Consider the following 16,286-nt stretch of genomic DNA (forward strand, 5'->3'; position numbering starts at 1 on the left):
CCCTATAGTGTCGTTTTGAGGGTAGAAGTTGAAACAATTTATGTCCAGGATGTGAGGAGTCTAGATATTTTCTCAGCCCTCTTTTTGACTTTGACAGATCCTCAATGGAAGGCAGGTTGGTAGCAACTGTTTTTTCTGCAGTTCTAGTTATCCTTTGAAGTCTGAGTCTGTTTTGTTTGGTTGCAGAGCCAAACCAAACAGTTATAGAGGTGCAGATGACAGACTCAATAATTCCTCTGTAGAACTGAATCATCAGCTCTTTTATTGCTATATATTATCATATTAAGACTTCAAAAACTGCAGTTGATCTAAAATATGGCAACAATATTAATGGGATTGGTTTGCTACTAATCTGGGCTGCAAACACCCGGATGAAGGTTAGATGGTAGCAAAGAAAATAGCCATCCAGATTTTTGCATTCCAAATCAGGTAGCCCTAGTTTCATGGCTCATAAATAAACCAACTATCTTTGTGACCTAGTGATCTGCTTTTAAATCCAATTTAACTCTCTTTCTAACAGTATATGGATTTCATTGGTAGAGCAATTATTTTTTTTTCTTCTCTTCCCTGAAGACACAAATATCGTTCAGGGGACTCTCGGGAGCTTATTCAGAGTGCACATCGAGACTGCACAGGGAATGAGAGGAACAATATTTCGAAGATACGTAAGTCCACCATGTAACGTTGGATGGAATCTAATCTCATATATAAACATCCAAATGAGGTATGATAAATTTTTTTTTGAATTTATATCCCGCCCTTCTCCGAAGACTCAGGGCGGCTTACACTGTGTTAAGCAATGAATTTGACCTAGTCAGCAGACCCTGTGAAAAATATGTTGGGGAATACAGTTCAAACATCTTGGTACTACAGACAGTTCTCGATTTAAAACAGTTCATTTAATGACTGAAAAAAGTGATTTATGACCATTTTTCCACACTCATGACTTTTGCAGTATCCCCATGGTCATGTGATTTACAGTCAGATGCTTGACAACAGCCTCACATTTATTACCATTGCTGTGTCCCAAGGTCATTTGATTACTTTTTGTGACTTTCTGACAAGCAAAATCAATGGGAAACCCCTGGTTCAATTAACAAAAGTGTTATCATTTAAAAACTGCAGTGATTCACTTAACAAAATGTGGCAAGAAAAGTCGTAGAATGGGGCAAAACTCACTTAAAAAATTTCTCAGCAACATAAACGTTGGGTTCAATTGTGGTTTTAAGTCAAGGACTACCTGTATATGGTTTGTGACCAGAAGGCACCCATGTTACATTACTTCTCCTTCTTTGGCTAGATCTGCCATTAGAGGCTTAGCAGAGCCAGACAGCTTTAGAGAAAGAATATTTTGCATAGTGGTCCTTAATATTTTCTGTATGTAATGCAATGTAATGTTTACCAGGAATATTAATTACTAGTTTTAAGTCACTCAGCAAAATCTTTCCTGTTATTATGAGCATTTAATAATTTTTTATGATTCTATCAAAGTAATCCCCTGAAATATTCTCAGCTCCTTTTGTTCCATTTTCTATTGTATTCAGTAATTTTAATAGATACAGGAAAAATGTCATCAATTTTTGCACATAAATAAATCTTTCCATTTCAACAGAAATCAGTAAAAATCTGAATCAAAAAAATCTGAATCAAGAAAAGTGGCTGTTAGTCCAAGGTAATTATTGCAGAACAATGTGATCAAGAATCATATCTGCCCTATCAAAATCAGACAGATTATTCAGAGTCATCTGGCAGTGATTTCTAAATTATCAGGTGAAAGGTTGGCTGAGTGATATCCATACTTTTGAATAACTATTGAGATCAATAGTTGTTGTTGTTGTTGTTTTAAAAAACACCTAGTGTGCCTCAAGATGATCCTGATTTGTTGTCCTACTAGGTAAGACCCAAAGTCTAATTGAGCATGCTGTTCCTAGCAGTTGTCATACAGATTTTTATTAGGTCAGAAAGCAGAGAAAATGGCAACCTGCTTTTATTGATCATAGCATTTGGCATTCAAAGGTATATTGCTCCTGAACATAGCCAGTCCACTCATGGATCGATCTTCAATGAATTCGTACAAAATCCCATTTTTTAAATCTGGGGCCCTCCAGAAATTGCTGGACATCAAGTCCTATCCAACAGCCAGGTAATTCAATCTCTGGAAAGGCAGATTCCCCATCGATGCTTTTGTGTTTATTTTTAAAAAAACCCAGTTAAAAATGATTTGTTTAAACACCCCCCCTTGGAACGTACTTTCTCCTCCATGCGGACAGCAACTTTGAACACCCTGGTGGGGGGGGTGGGGCGGCTACATTTTATGGAAAACGAGCTGCCAAAGTTGCCCGCAGGGAGAGCCGCGCGGGCAACACGGCCACCGACTCCTCCGGTGGGTCCAAGCAAGCAAGCAAGGAGGCGGCTTGGTCTTCGGCTGCGGGCTCGGCGGCTGAACGGAGGGCGTGCGAGGCGCGATGGGTGGGAGGCGAGCCAGGCCAGGCACTGCGGGACCGTCTCAGCCGCCGAGCCGCTCTCCACCAGGCCAAAGAGGGCGCGTCGCAGGGCGGCGCGACGGCCTGCTGTATGGAGGAGCAGGGGGAGGAGCAGGTGCCCCAGCCGACTGCGTGCGCCGTCCTTCTCCTAGGCGAGCTGGAGGGGCCGCCAGCGCTACCGCCGAGATGCACAGCAGCAGCGAGAGCGGCACGCCGGCGTCGCCGTTCCCTCACCATTTGCCAGCCCGAGATCGTCTCTGCGCATGACCCCTCCCTGCCGCCCGCTCCCTAGCAGGGGAGAAGGTTAGGCGGAGAGAGGATTTCCTCCGTCTTCCACATTGGAGGCTGCTCCGAGGCGACGCAGTGCAGAGGTGTGGGCAGGTTGCTCCGGCCTGAGACGCCGCCGTCGCCGCCGCGTTTCCTCGGCCGCCTGTCGGACGACACGGGAGCTCCTGCCCGGACGCGCGGCGGCCTCCCCCGCAGCCCCGCCGCCGTGTTCCCGCGCCCGGGGATCCCCGCTCCCCGCTTCCTCCGTCCCACTCCCGGCCATGACCGCGGCGGCGGCGGTGGCAGTGGCGGCCGGGGTGCTGGTCGCGTCTCCGCCGCCGCGCCGCCTCTTCCCCAAGTGCTGCTGCCCCCGGCGGCTGCCGCCGGGCTCCAAGAAAGTAGCTTGATGAGTGTCCAAAGTAGCAGTGGAAGTTTGGAGGGGCCGCCATCTTGGTCCCGGCTCTCCACGTCCCCACCGAGCCTGCAGGGCTGCTCCGCGGCGGCGGCGGCGGCAGCGGCGGCGGCAGCGGCGGCGGCAGCGGCCGTGGCGGCCTCAGCGGCGGCCTCCCTGCTCCATAACAACACGCCGCTCAAGGAAGGTAAATAGGGCGAAGAAGGGCAGCGAGAAAGCGCTCCGCTTCCGCGGCGGGGAAAGGGGAGGTGAGGAGGAGGAAGAAGATGACTGACTGGCTGGCTGAGGTGGGGAATGGGCCCTTAGGGAGGGAGGGGCACGGCGGTGTCAATAGCATCAGCAACCTCGGCAGGCGCCGCCGCCACCGCCTGAGGCCAGTGCCTGGCTTGCCGGGGCCGAGTGCGCGACGAGGGCAGCGAGAAGAGGCGAGAAATGTCTTCCTTCTGCATCCGAGGGTGGAAGGTCTAGACTCGCCCCCCCCCCTTCTTTCCTCCCTTCCTCCCTCTAAGGCAGGCTCCTCAGGAAAACTCCAGCCCTAATGTAGCCATTTATTCCAGACTCCCCCCACCCCATCCGCCCCCCACCCCTCGGGGTTGTCTTAATTCCTTCCACCCGCTCACTTTTCAGTGCTTGTTAGGAAGAGGGTAGATTTTAATGCCTCCCAACAGTTCCTTGACAAATAAGGGGTCTTCCATGGATAACCTTCCTCCTCTTTGTTTTTAAACTGATTTTTTTTTCTTTTCTTTTCTTTTCTTTTTTTAACAAAAGGGAAATAATTTTGCAAATTTCTCTCCCCCCCCCAACACCCCCGGCAGTTGATTATTTCTCGTTGCAAATTAAAAAAAAAAAAAGGCGGCTCTTTTCCCCCCCCCCCTCCTCCTCTGATGGTGATAATGGTGATGAACGTGGCTGTTGCTTAAATGAAAAAAGGGTCGAATCGTTCTGGCATCATGGAGGTGCAGGATGGTGGAAAAGAGACAAAGATCGACGCACTTATTGATACAGGGAAGAGACTTTCTTCAGCCGTAGGTTTCTCGCAGAAGTGAAGGGAGATGTGTTAAAACCCGGGGCGCAGAATAACTGCAACTTTCCCCCTTTTCTCCATTGCATCTTAGACGATTTTCTCCCCCTTTCTTCCCTCCCTCTTTTCCTTCCCCCACCCTCTCCTAGCAGAACGACAGTGAGAGAGCAGGGTGTTGTGGGTGTTTGCAGGGAATATCTGTATGAAGGTTATGTGCAAACAAGTCTTTTTTATTGTTTGTCCATTCCCCCCCCTTCTTTCTTGCATTAAACTGTGTTGCCACAAGATGTAGCAATTATACTGCTTTATGAAATGATTAATTTTACTTAAAATGTTGGTGAGCAAGGGATATAAAGGAACTTCGATTCAACAACATATGGTATATTGGAAGAATGAATACTGCATATTCATGATTTTTGGATTTTGATAGCTCTCTGACCACAGTGCTTACTCCAGTGAATTCAGTGCCTTTTGCCTTTTGTTTGTGTTTGTGTTGTATATGTGTGTTTCTAAAATAAGCAGTTCTTGAGAAGTATATAAACTTTAAATGTGAGAAATATTACATTGTTTTTGAGAAACTAGATATTTCCAGTTCAAAATACATTTACAGGATAAAGAAAATGGTTGGTATTTTTGTCAGTAGCATCTTAAAAGGTCTGATCTGAAAATAATTTGAATCCTGGCCATACATGGTGGAAATATCTATCTTGTTTCCCCCATTTAGACGTGTATGAATTATGTCATTTTTGCACACGTTCCTAGATAGGAAGCTGAAAATGCTAAGCTCTGTTTGAAATGAAGGTAGTATAGAAAATACTTGAAATTGTTTGATTTATATCATGTATTCATAATCGAATATGACATTTGGTTCTTTCTGGTTTCTTTAGGGAAATTAAACTTTGAAAAGCTAAAGTTGTATATATTAGTTTGAACCAGATTTATTAAGCTTCTGATAATGCACAGTTGGCTAACTGGTTAACTCCATTAATATGTATAGTAATCTTCAATATTGGGCCAGTCTTTATTTTTAGTTCAATAAACCTGTCTAACTACTTGTTTATATTATTTGAAATACATAAATAGACTTTAGCCATTTTCTGGCTGCATTTCCTATTTGCAGTACTTGCTGTACCTAATATTTATCTACTGTTCTGAGATGTTGGTTTTCTCATTTTGTTAATTCAACTTGCAAGGCCATCATGGATAGTAATTGCTTCAGTAACTCTTTCAGAAGACAATTTACTGGCATTAAAGTTTATCTCTGGCATTGGGAGCTAGAAATATTACTTCAGAGATACAAAGATAATTTCCATGTCACATGAGAACTTTAATCCACCCTCATCTGACCTTTAGTACTTGTTATAAACCTATGAGTTCCCCTTGCATGTTTCATTTAAATAATAAAGCTTATGAAAAAAATTTGACACTGTAGAACAGGGTGAACAATCAACAGAACTAAGACCATATGGAGGTCTCAGATTAATTTAACAAAGGCCTTGTCCTAGAATAATAATATTTTTTTTTACTTTGGTCAATAACTAATGTATAATGAAACTCATTAACATAAAACAGGCGGCATGGATAGGTATAAGTATATGGTAATAATGTTGGCCTAAATTCAAAAGTTCTCTAAAATTCAAAAGTTCTCTACAAACAGTAATTTCATGCTGTGGCAATAAAAAAGAGCATCTTCTCCTAGATCAATTAGGTGGGGGGATATAGAGAAAATCAGAATAAAATATTAAAAAGAAACAAATGGACATGAGAAACAGAAAAGAGGTTTAGAAATAGATAACCCCAAATTTTATCTTAGGCCCTGCCCACTGCTTGCTTAGCCTCACCCACTGTTGATATGCTGTCCTCAATAGATCACTTCCAGAGGAAGTGGCCATTGAACAAAAATAATTGCCTGCCTTTACTGTGTCATTTTTAAAATTGGGCAGCATGCTTGTAATTCTTTCTAGTTGCTCTCTGATCACAGACAATAACCCTCTAAACTCTCTGCATTCACTTTTCAAGCATTTGAAGTAATCAATATAAAAGAAACATCAAGATAGTCCTCAAATTACAACCATTCATTTAGTGACCATTTGAGATTACAATGGCAGTGAAAAATGACATGACCATTTTTCACACAACCATTGCAGCATCCATCCCCATGGTCGTGGGATCAAAATTCAGATGTTTGGCAACTGACTCATATTTATATCATGTGGTCACCTTTTGCAACCTTCTGACAAGCAAAGTCAATGGGGAAGCCAGATTCACTTAACAACTGTGGCAAGAAATGTCGCAAAATGGGGAAAAACTCACTTAACTGTCTTGCTCAGCAACAGAAATTTTTATTGTGGTTGTAATTCAAGGACTACATGCAACAAAAATGAACATAGATATAAAGCATAGCTTTCATTTAAGGATTTCTAAAAAACATTAAGTATTTGTAGTTTTTGAAGAGCGTATGAGGTGGCTAGATTGGAAGATGCAATTTCCTCATTGGGATACTTAACAAATATGAAACATTTCACTAACTGCAGAAGTAAAGATTTAAGAGTATTGTAAAATATCAGACTTCGAGAAAAAGGTAGTATTTTAAAAAGTGAGATAATTGTTAAAAATATTAAGCATACAATTGAATGAGTGTAGTACATTTTTAACTAGGGCCTGCAACTCTGTTGGCATGTCATAGTGGTAATGTTTTTTAATCTTGGCATTTTTTATCTGATTTTTAAAGGAAGGTTTTTTGTGGGTAGCATTTAGAGGTATAAAGGGAAGTGGGTGGTAAACCGCTTCTTGTCCTCATCTTTAAAGCACCTCAAAATCATACATTTTTGTATGATTTAGATATACTTTGTGAGTGCAAATTAGTGGAATGTATATGAGTGGTTTGCCTTTCAGAGAGCTTGTATTTCCACACTAATTTCTCGATTTGTGAAGAAAACGAAATCATGCTGTCCAAAATGAACCACTTTCTCACTGAATATCAGAATGGGGATTCTGAGGGGTGATCCCTTAATATATATTGATCCCATGCATGATTACTCAAAAGTTAGTGCCACTGTTTTTAAAGGAATGTGGTCTCTGTCAATTAAGGCTATGTACTATGCATGGCCAACAGTATCAGCTGGTATTTATAACCTGTAAGTCATCGTAAGAACTGCTGCATCTTATATTACAAAATTACAGAATGCATCTGTTTAAATTGTCTTTATGGCTCACCTAGTCCAGGGCAGGAATCAATTGAACCCTCGATATTGGTTCGTCCATCCCCTTTTTGAAAGTCTTCTGCAGGGCAGAATTATTTCCTGTGGGCATTTGTATGGAGGTGAATAAATGGCAAAAATGTAACTGACAATTCATACATGCTGTTGTTCATTGTTTTAGGCAGAGTATGCCAGTATTTATTATCTCTTACCACTAGAACATTTCTCTTAATGCTCATTAGCAAGGGACAGTATTTTTTTTATCATATATCTGTATTTATCTAAGATTAGGCAGCCATATTGTTTTTATTGTTGTGAATTTTCTGGTTCAGTGATACCCATAGTACCATGAGAAGGCTATCAATGAATGTTATTTATTGATTTTTGGTGAAAACAGGTTGCAAATTTATTTGGTAATATTTTATGTTATGGATTGTGATTTTAAAATTTATTTATTAAAATTTATATAACCCTGCTCTTATACAGCATAATCTTGGGCAATTTACAAACAATAATAAAAGCATAGAACTAGCCTAAAACTCCTAATGCCCTCAGAACAACACAACCTCCATATCTATAAATGATTTTTCTGACCATATAGTACCCTAGTACTTGTAAGAAAAAACAGGCCTTGAGGGTTTATCAGAAGGCCCAGATCTCAAGGGAATGGTGTTCCAAAGGGCAGGGAAGATTACCAAGCAGGCATGTGGTCTAGTTTTTACTAGATGGTAACATTTATTATTATTTATTAAAGTTATATGCTGTCCATTTTACTGTCAAGAGACTCTGAATGGCTTACAATGTTATAAAACAACAATATAAGAGAAAGGACCAGGGGTGGGGCCATATTATTTGATCTGGTAGAATGGCAGGTAACCTCAGGGAAGAGATGATCCCACAAATCCCACAAAGTGATAATTAGTACCATACCATGAATTGCACCCAGAAAGAAACTGAAAACCAGTGCAGTTTGCCCAGCAGCAGTGTAACATGGGCAGACTTGGGGCACCCAACATTATTTGCACAGCTTTATACTAGACCAATTGTTACTATTTTCAAGGACATTCCCATATAGAGCATGTTGCATTTGTTCTGTTTGTACCTGCCACTCAGAGTACTCATTTCTATAATAACACAATTCAAAATTATTGTGATAGCTTATAGAAAAAGCTGAAAGTAACATTATGAAATTAAAAAGAAACACATGCATAATTCTTCACTTAAGAAACAAAGCAAATGTGCAAGTACAAAAGAGAAACTAGTAATGATATGAGAGAATTGAGAGAATATGAGAGAAACTACTATTGAAATAATAGTTGCTTGCAAAGTAAATATAAGCCAGCAGTGTGAGGTGACTGCAAAAAAGATCAAAACAATTTTACTTTGCATCAAAAAAGAACTTCTAAATTAGAAGAAGTAATTGTTCCTCGGTCTTGTATTACAGTTAGAATGGCATGTTATATATTAAATCATTTCTGTTTTGGGCATCATATTTTAATGACTCAGGCTGGAATAGATGCAGAAGGGACAGCAAGGATAATTACAAGGCTACGTGATAAGTCTTATGAAGAGAGATAGGAGCTGAGCATGTTTAAATTTGAGAAACAATGACTGAGCAGAATGTGATAGCACTCCTAAGTTTTTGAAAGAAAGTTATATAAAAGAAAGTCAAGATTCGGCTTCTCTTGTCCCGGAGTGCAAAATATGAAATAATTGATTTAAGTTGCAGGAAGACAGATAATTTCTTAACAGGAAGAACAGTTCAGTAGCGAAACCAGTGATCCAAAAGGTTGGTAGATATATTTTCATTGGATGCGTTCAGGTGGAAACTAGACAGTATCTGTCTGGGATGCTTTATTTGAGGCCCAGCACTGAGCAGGAGTTAGGACTAGATATCCTAATGGTCTGTCTCAACATTTCAAAATGTTAATATTTTCAGGATATTTTTATAAAATGAAAATTGAAACTAGTTATAATTGGGATTAAGAACTAGTGTCTGTTTTTAAATGTTTGCAAACAAAATGTTGGAATTGCATAAGATTAGTTGTGATGCTAAGAGGGATGCTATTACCCGAAAGTGATTACAGGTAGTCCTCAACCTCAGTTAAGCCCAAAATTTCTGTTGCTAAGTGAGATATTTTTTCAGTGAATTTTGCTCCATTTTACGACCTTTCTTGCCACGGCTGGTAAGCGAATCACTGCAGTTGTTAAATTAGTAAGAGGATTGTTAAGTGAATCTGGCTTCCCCATTGTCTTTGCTTGTCAGAAGTTCACAAAAGTTGATCACATGATCCTGGAACACTGCAACTGTTATAAATATGAGTCAGTTACCAAGTATATGAATTTTGATCATATGACCTTTGGGATGCTTTAATGGTCGTAAGTGTGAAAAACGGTCATGTCACTTTTTTCAGTGCTGTTGTAATTTTAAACGGTCACTAAATGAACTGTTGTAAGTCAAGGACTACCTCTATTTCTGTATGTATATTTATTGACTTTGATCTGCCAACCACAAGTTGCTGTGATAGCTGAGAGATGAAAACATGCCCCCTCTTCAGTTATTGGCATTTTGGGATGATGATGATAGTAGTAAAGGTTTTTACAATTAGATACTGCCTAAAAAAGAGAATCAACTTTTTATTATTAAGTTGATTTTCATTGCTAGGCAATATCTAATTTTAGAAACTTAAAAAAACCGTTTGACAGCTTCTGATAATGAATATTTCTTTAAATAAAAAAGTAAACTTACAAATTTACAAAATAAAATTTCAGAAATTTAAATATGTGAAGGAACTTTCACTATTTCAAAATTAGTAAATTTGTAAATAATTAAAAAGTTTCCTGAGTTTGGGCATCTTTGAATGGATAAAAGTGCTGCTCTAAACCTATATGAATCAATTTCATGACTTACACATATTTTAACACATCAAATTTTTGAAAATAATTTATATGGACTAATCCATTATGTGACTTATTTTTTACTTAGTAGGCTGTACATACCTAGTCATTGGTTAGTTCACTAGATAGATCAAAAATGTAACCATATTAAGGCTTTGAGAAAATACAAAATATGTGTTTTCCTATTGTGTTTGTGACATATTAAGTAAAAAGCCAAGTTAATAATTATGCACTATCATTTTATATACTCTATTGTATCCACAACACCATCTTAAGTTTACTTTAATGCGAATCTGAAAACAAGATTATTAATGGTAATAAATTTTGTTGCTTTTGAAAGCTATTCATAGCAGGTTAAAAGCTGGAGTTTTTGACTTTACATTTCTCAAAGGTTACTCCTTGCTCTGTATTTCCAGTCTGGTTTGGAGGTTAGAAGCTGGCCACATGTTGTAATATTAGAACCACAGATTGTGTTCACAGATGCATGGCAAAATGGTATAACTGCAGGGTCCTTTTGAATGACTACGATGTGTATCCTGTAACCAAAGGTCACCGATAAGCTAGGCCCATGTTGGCGAACCTATGGCACACGTGCTGGAAGTGGCACGTGAAACTGTCCCGTGCCAAATGCGCGGCCTCACCGGCTTCTCACCGCATTCCTGTGCTCAAATGTACACCAGGCACCCAGCCTGTCGGGTTGGCGGCTCATGAATGCGCGATGGACCGCCGCACTTCCGGGGTAGCCGGCACCATGCACACGACAGCCAGCTGACCGGCGCATGTTTGAGTACAGGAATGTGACGAGGAGCTGGCGAGGCTGCACATTCTGCACAGGATGGTTTCGCATGCCACTTCCGGCATGCAGGCCGACATGCGGGAATGCTGAAGGTTCGCCATCACTGAGCTAGGCTATACTTTAGTTAGCTGTAACATGGTATATGAACCTCAAGCACAGATTAGATTGTGATTTACTTACGTTTTCTTAACCATAGTGCAGTGGTGGAGAACATTTTCGGCATTGAGTGCCATCTCGCAGAGCCATCTCTCTGGGCATGCCAGCCATCGTCTGTTGCTCTTCCAGCTGCTCTTTGCATGTGAGGGAGTGCTGGACCTGAAGAGCAGTTACCCAGCGCACATGTGCGCACTGTGAAGCTGAGCTTCCGGTTTCTGACGTGTGCATACGTGTCAGTCACCTGGTCTTGCCGTTTCTGGCACACATGCACGCGTGAAGACCAGCTGGGTGGCGCACACCGGAAACCGGAAGCTTAGCTTCTCAGTGCGTGCATGCATGCCAGGAAGCTGCTCTTCCAGTTTCTGGCACTCCCAAGCATGCGAAGACCAGCTGGCTGGCTCGCATGTGTACGCTGGAACTCAAAAGAGCAATGGGCGATGGCTTGCGTGCCTGGAGAGATGGCTTTGCATACCATGTCCGGCACATGTGCCATAGGTTTGCCATCACGGCCATAGTGTATAATCTTTATTGTATGTTGATTATTTTGGTGTGTCAACTAAATCAGGAATTTGTGGTTAAGCAATCACTAGTCCACTAGGAAATCCACATAGATTGCATGGGTATCTGAAGACTTTGCTGCTCCCACTTTATTTTCATTCCCCATGGACTTGCAATGGTTTTGTTTTGCAAACAAAGGGGATGGAGGGAAGAACAAGGCTGTCCTTATCCAAATTGTCATGGAGGTGGCAAGCTGATGCTTGCAAAAGAAAGACATTTGCAAAAAAAGAGTGCAGGCAAAGCAAAGTTTTTTGGAGTACTGATCAGAAAAGAGGGGAGATTAATGAACCGTGGTAAGCTGCGGTTTGCTTTGGGATATGGTATATATTTATTGATTGAAAGGTTTAACTATTGTTATTAAGTTATAACTGACATTCAAAAATGTGTAACACAAATAAAACATCTTAGAATGTTTTAAAAATCTTTTTATCTTGAATTTAAACTTTGACATTTTTATTGTGTTGTGATTACTAAATAAATTTCTTTATTAAATTTTATATTGCAGTAGACGCCTCATAATCCATGTATGGAGTCACAGGAATCCCCTTAATTTGTTATCAGGAATTGGCAAAATCTATTTAAGCAATATGTTGGTTGAATCATACAGTGCACTAAGCTGATATATAATTTGGTTAGTTTTGACTTAGAGTCTTGTGAAGCCAACCATTGTGATTTGTAAATGATATTTAATGGTTTCGTATATTGTGTGTTATGTGTCAGACTATTGTTACTTAGTTTGAAAACCCAAGTTATACAGCATCTGAATCTACTTGCATGATCACTTTTATGGAAAAATCATTCTATATCTTGGGCATATAGTTTTCTCTTTAAAATATTAAAACCTATCTCACTAAATTTTATAAATTGTTTTTCAGGTTGTTTTTTTGTAAACAAGCACCTAATTGCCTTTCAAATAAAGGTTATGGAATATAGAATGGTTAGTGTCTTCGCTTATGCTTAAATCTGAATCAAATTCTCTGATGTGATGCTGCGTAATTTGAGTTATGAACAATTATAATGACATTGGAACTCAGAATGGGCTCTCAAAACAATTTTGGCTAATTGTGGTATACAGAGTTTGAATCTACAGAATAGCATATTTTCATATATATTTTTCTTAATGAAAAACAAGGGTATAGTCATTTAAATTTAAAATATATCCTGTGATTATTTCTTTTCATAGAAATATGCATTTTATTTTACTCAATGTACTTTCCATTGCTACAATTTTTACACTTGATAGATGCAGTATGGCAGCCTCCCCAGACAACGGACTTGGCAATAATTTATAGACTTCCTGATTTTACTTGCCTGAATTAGGTTCCTGTTTAGGACTCATTTGAAGTCTTTCAGACATAGCTTGGTTTGATAATTAGCTTTGTTGCAAACAAGCATAAAGCCAAACTAAAGAGTTGATTGGCCATTTCCTGTATGGATGATAAGTGTTTTATGCTTCCATATTCTTATATACAAAGAAGGTCAAACTGTAGCCTTTTCTTCCCATTCTTATTACAACTTAATGGACTTTTATTATGCACTTGAAGCTCATGAAGCCGAGCAGCTAGTGTTAGAATGATGGCAGCCTTGACCTGAGGACCACTGGCTCTCTGCTTATTTCTCTCAACATTGGTTGTTGTTGTTAGTTGCGAAGTCGTGTCCGACCCATCGCGACCCCATGAACAATATTCCTCCAGGTCTTCCTGTCCTCTACCATCCTCTGGAGTCCATTTAACTCATGCCTACTGATTCAGTGACTCCATCCAGCCACCTCGTTCTCTGTCGTCCCCTTCTTCTTTTGCCCTCAATCTTTTCCAGCATTAGGCTCTTCTCCAGTGAGACCTTCCTTCTCATTAGGTGGCCAAAGTATTTCAGTTTCATCTTCAGGATCTGGCCTTCTAAAGAGCAGTCAGGGTTGATCTCCTCTAGGACTGACTTGTTTGCTTGCCTTGCAGTCCAAGGGACTCGCAGGAGTCTTCTCAGCACCAGAGTTCAAAGGCCTCAATTCTTTGGCGCTCAGCCTTTCTTATGGTCCAACCTTCACAGCCATACATTGCAACTGGGAAAACCATAGCCTTGACTATATGCACTTTTGTTGGCAGAGTGATGTCTCTGCTTTTTAGTACGCTGTCTAGATTTGCCATAGCTTTCCTCCCCAGGAGCAAGCGTCTTTTAATTTCTTGGCTGCAGTCCCCATCTGCGGTGATCTTGGAGATCATCTCAATCTACAAACTACAATCACCTCTACATTGGTAGACATGAACAAATCATAGGTTATTTAAATTCTTGATTATCGCCCTCTTAAACTTTGTTCCAAGTGAAGAAAGCTTGCTAGGTTGGTTGATGATCTTCGCTTAGTTAAAAGAACACAGATTGGGATTATTATATTTTTAGTTTCAGTAGTTGCCATGCATGGAGGGAAAGTGTGCAGATATTTTCATTCTTCGTAGATATAATGTGCTGAACTTAATTTTTTTTGTCCTGGGAGAATTCAGTACCACAAAACGTTGCAGAATTAGTTCAGAAGGATAATAGTCATTAGTATTAAACATTAAATGGGATTCATTACAAATGTTACTTACAAGAATCCATTTTTAACGAGCTTAGGAAAAAAAAGCAAGAATTTAGCATAAATATATTACAGCCTATAGATCGTATTACCTTCTGTATTATATTATTCTGCCCCCCCGCCTCCCGCCTCTTGGATCATTGCAAACTACCAATGGTCCTTAATTACAGTTTGAAATTATTAATATAATTAGGCCATATGTTTTCTGATATTCTTACGTTATGCCTTATAAAATGCAGTCATTTTTTTCAATTAATGCATTTAATTTAAATTAAATATATTTTAGTTTATAAGGATATATTTTCCCATTACAAAAAAGCATCAATTTTACCCAGTAGTTAGCAGTTCTTCATTCTTGACAATCTTGATGACTTAGCTATGTTTATGTATGTGCAGAAATTTAATTTTCTTCATTGGGGACTGTTTAGAAATAAATATGGATAAAAACTACTGTTAGATTTCAGATTGATGATTTTGCTTAATATTTTTGCATCTCTTAATATTATTGTAAGATATTAAAATATCTTAATATCTCTGTGTAACATTTATTTATGGTCCAAAACCAAACACAGTAAAAGACCAGTATGGAACAAAATAACTATAAAAGGAAAATTTAAAATTGCTAAAGCAATTAGCAGCTAATAGTTAATAGCATGAAGGAAGAACCAGATGGTTTCCAACTTCTATAGCTTGTTGCTAAAAATTTTGCAATCTTCTTAGAAGTTTCTAAGTTTCTTAGAAGTTCCTGAAGAGTAGTCACCCAGAAGAAAGATAAACTGCCTCCTGGTCACAATGGCAACTAGAGTTGTTAACAATTGGAAGTATTAAACTTGATTGTCATTTGGGTGTGTACCATGGACATTTTAATAGCATTTGTGAAACAGGTTCTACCTCTGAACCTGAACAGAAACAAGTCGGCTTTTAGTTGGGATGTTTATATGTCTGCCAACAGTTGTGCTAATTAGGGCCAAAGTAAATAATTTCCTATATGGACATGTAAGATGTTACAGAAACATCTAGACAGATCATGGAAGAGGAGCTATTGTGCTACAAAAGGAGACAGGAGACTTTGGCTCTGTCATTTTGGATGCATACTTCATGTGAAACAAATACTCGAATTGCATCACCAAAGATCTTGAATTATTGATACAAACCAATATTTATATCTTGATTGTTGTAAAAACTGGTGGATTGTAAGAATCTACATTTAAATCAGTATTTTTCCTTTATGTTTGTAATTGTCCTATTTGATATAGTTCCATTTTCTCTCTCCTTCTTTCGCCATGTTCAATTTTAACAATGGAAAGACCATTGCTGCTGCTGCTTGTAATAAACTTATTGAAACTTCATGACAGATATGAACTTGTGGGTACGTTTCTGTTAAATTGTAACTTTCAGCATCATTTGGGGAGCTGTGACCCAAAACTTTTATAGGGTCCCAGATACTCGTGTAGAATAATAGAGAACTCATGAACAGGAAAAGAAAGAAAGAAAAAGAAAAAAAGAAAAAGCATGTCAGATAAAGGGAACAATTGAGGACAAATAGTTAGAATGATTAAGAAAAATTATCATCTGAAATATTTAATCTTGATTCATATAATACTGTAAGCCACACAAGGTATAACATGTAATAAACTGAACTAATTATGGATTATACAGTTAATCAGGATTAAATATCTAATGATTTAATATACATAGCTCTTTGACCTCTGTAGATTTGATAATAATGTCTTCCATTTTAACATATATATGTGAAAAGTATTGAATTGGAATTAATCCTTATGTCTGACTTTGTGGAGTTTAGTCTTAAATTCTGAGTAAGACCAGCAACCTGACCCAACAGAAAGTTATTATCTAAAGTTGCAGTTATATTGCTGATCCTGTTCTGTCTGTCGCCCTGTGGCTCCTAATCAAAGAAAAATTACACTC

The 16,286-nt window shown here is 39.2% G+C and overlaps 1 protein-coding gene across 4 annotated transcripts in view; it reads left to right on the forward strand.

The window, feature by feature from the left end:
* The first annotated feature begins 2,411 nt into the window (after positions 1-2,411).
* The window catches only part of TLK1 (tousled like kinase 1), an 89,137-nt gene continuing 75,262 nt past the window's right edge, over positions 2,412-16,286 (forward strand). The window contains exon 1 of one of the 4 annotated variants that reach the window (XM_058190789.1): positions 2,412-3,349. In XM_058190789.1, the coding sequence (XP_058046772.1) occupies positions 3,157-3,349 (193 nt within the window). In that variant the 5' untranslated portion in view covers positions 2,412-3,156. The remainder of the gene's footprint in view (positions 3,350-16,286) is intronic. The other 3 variants (XM_058190778.1, XM_058190796.1, XM_058190805.1) reach the window with 3 other exon arrangements.

This window comes from Ahaetulla prasina, chromosome 1, assembly GCF_028640845.1.
Source record: "Ahaetulla prasina isolate Xishuangbanna chromosome 1, ASM2864084v1, whole genome shotgun sequence".
Classification (NCBI taxonomy): Eukaryota; Metazoa; Chordata; class Lepidosauria; order Squamata; family Colubridae; genus Ahaetulla; species Ahaetulla prasina.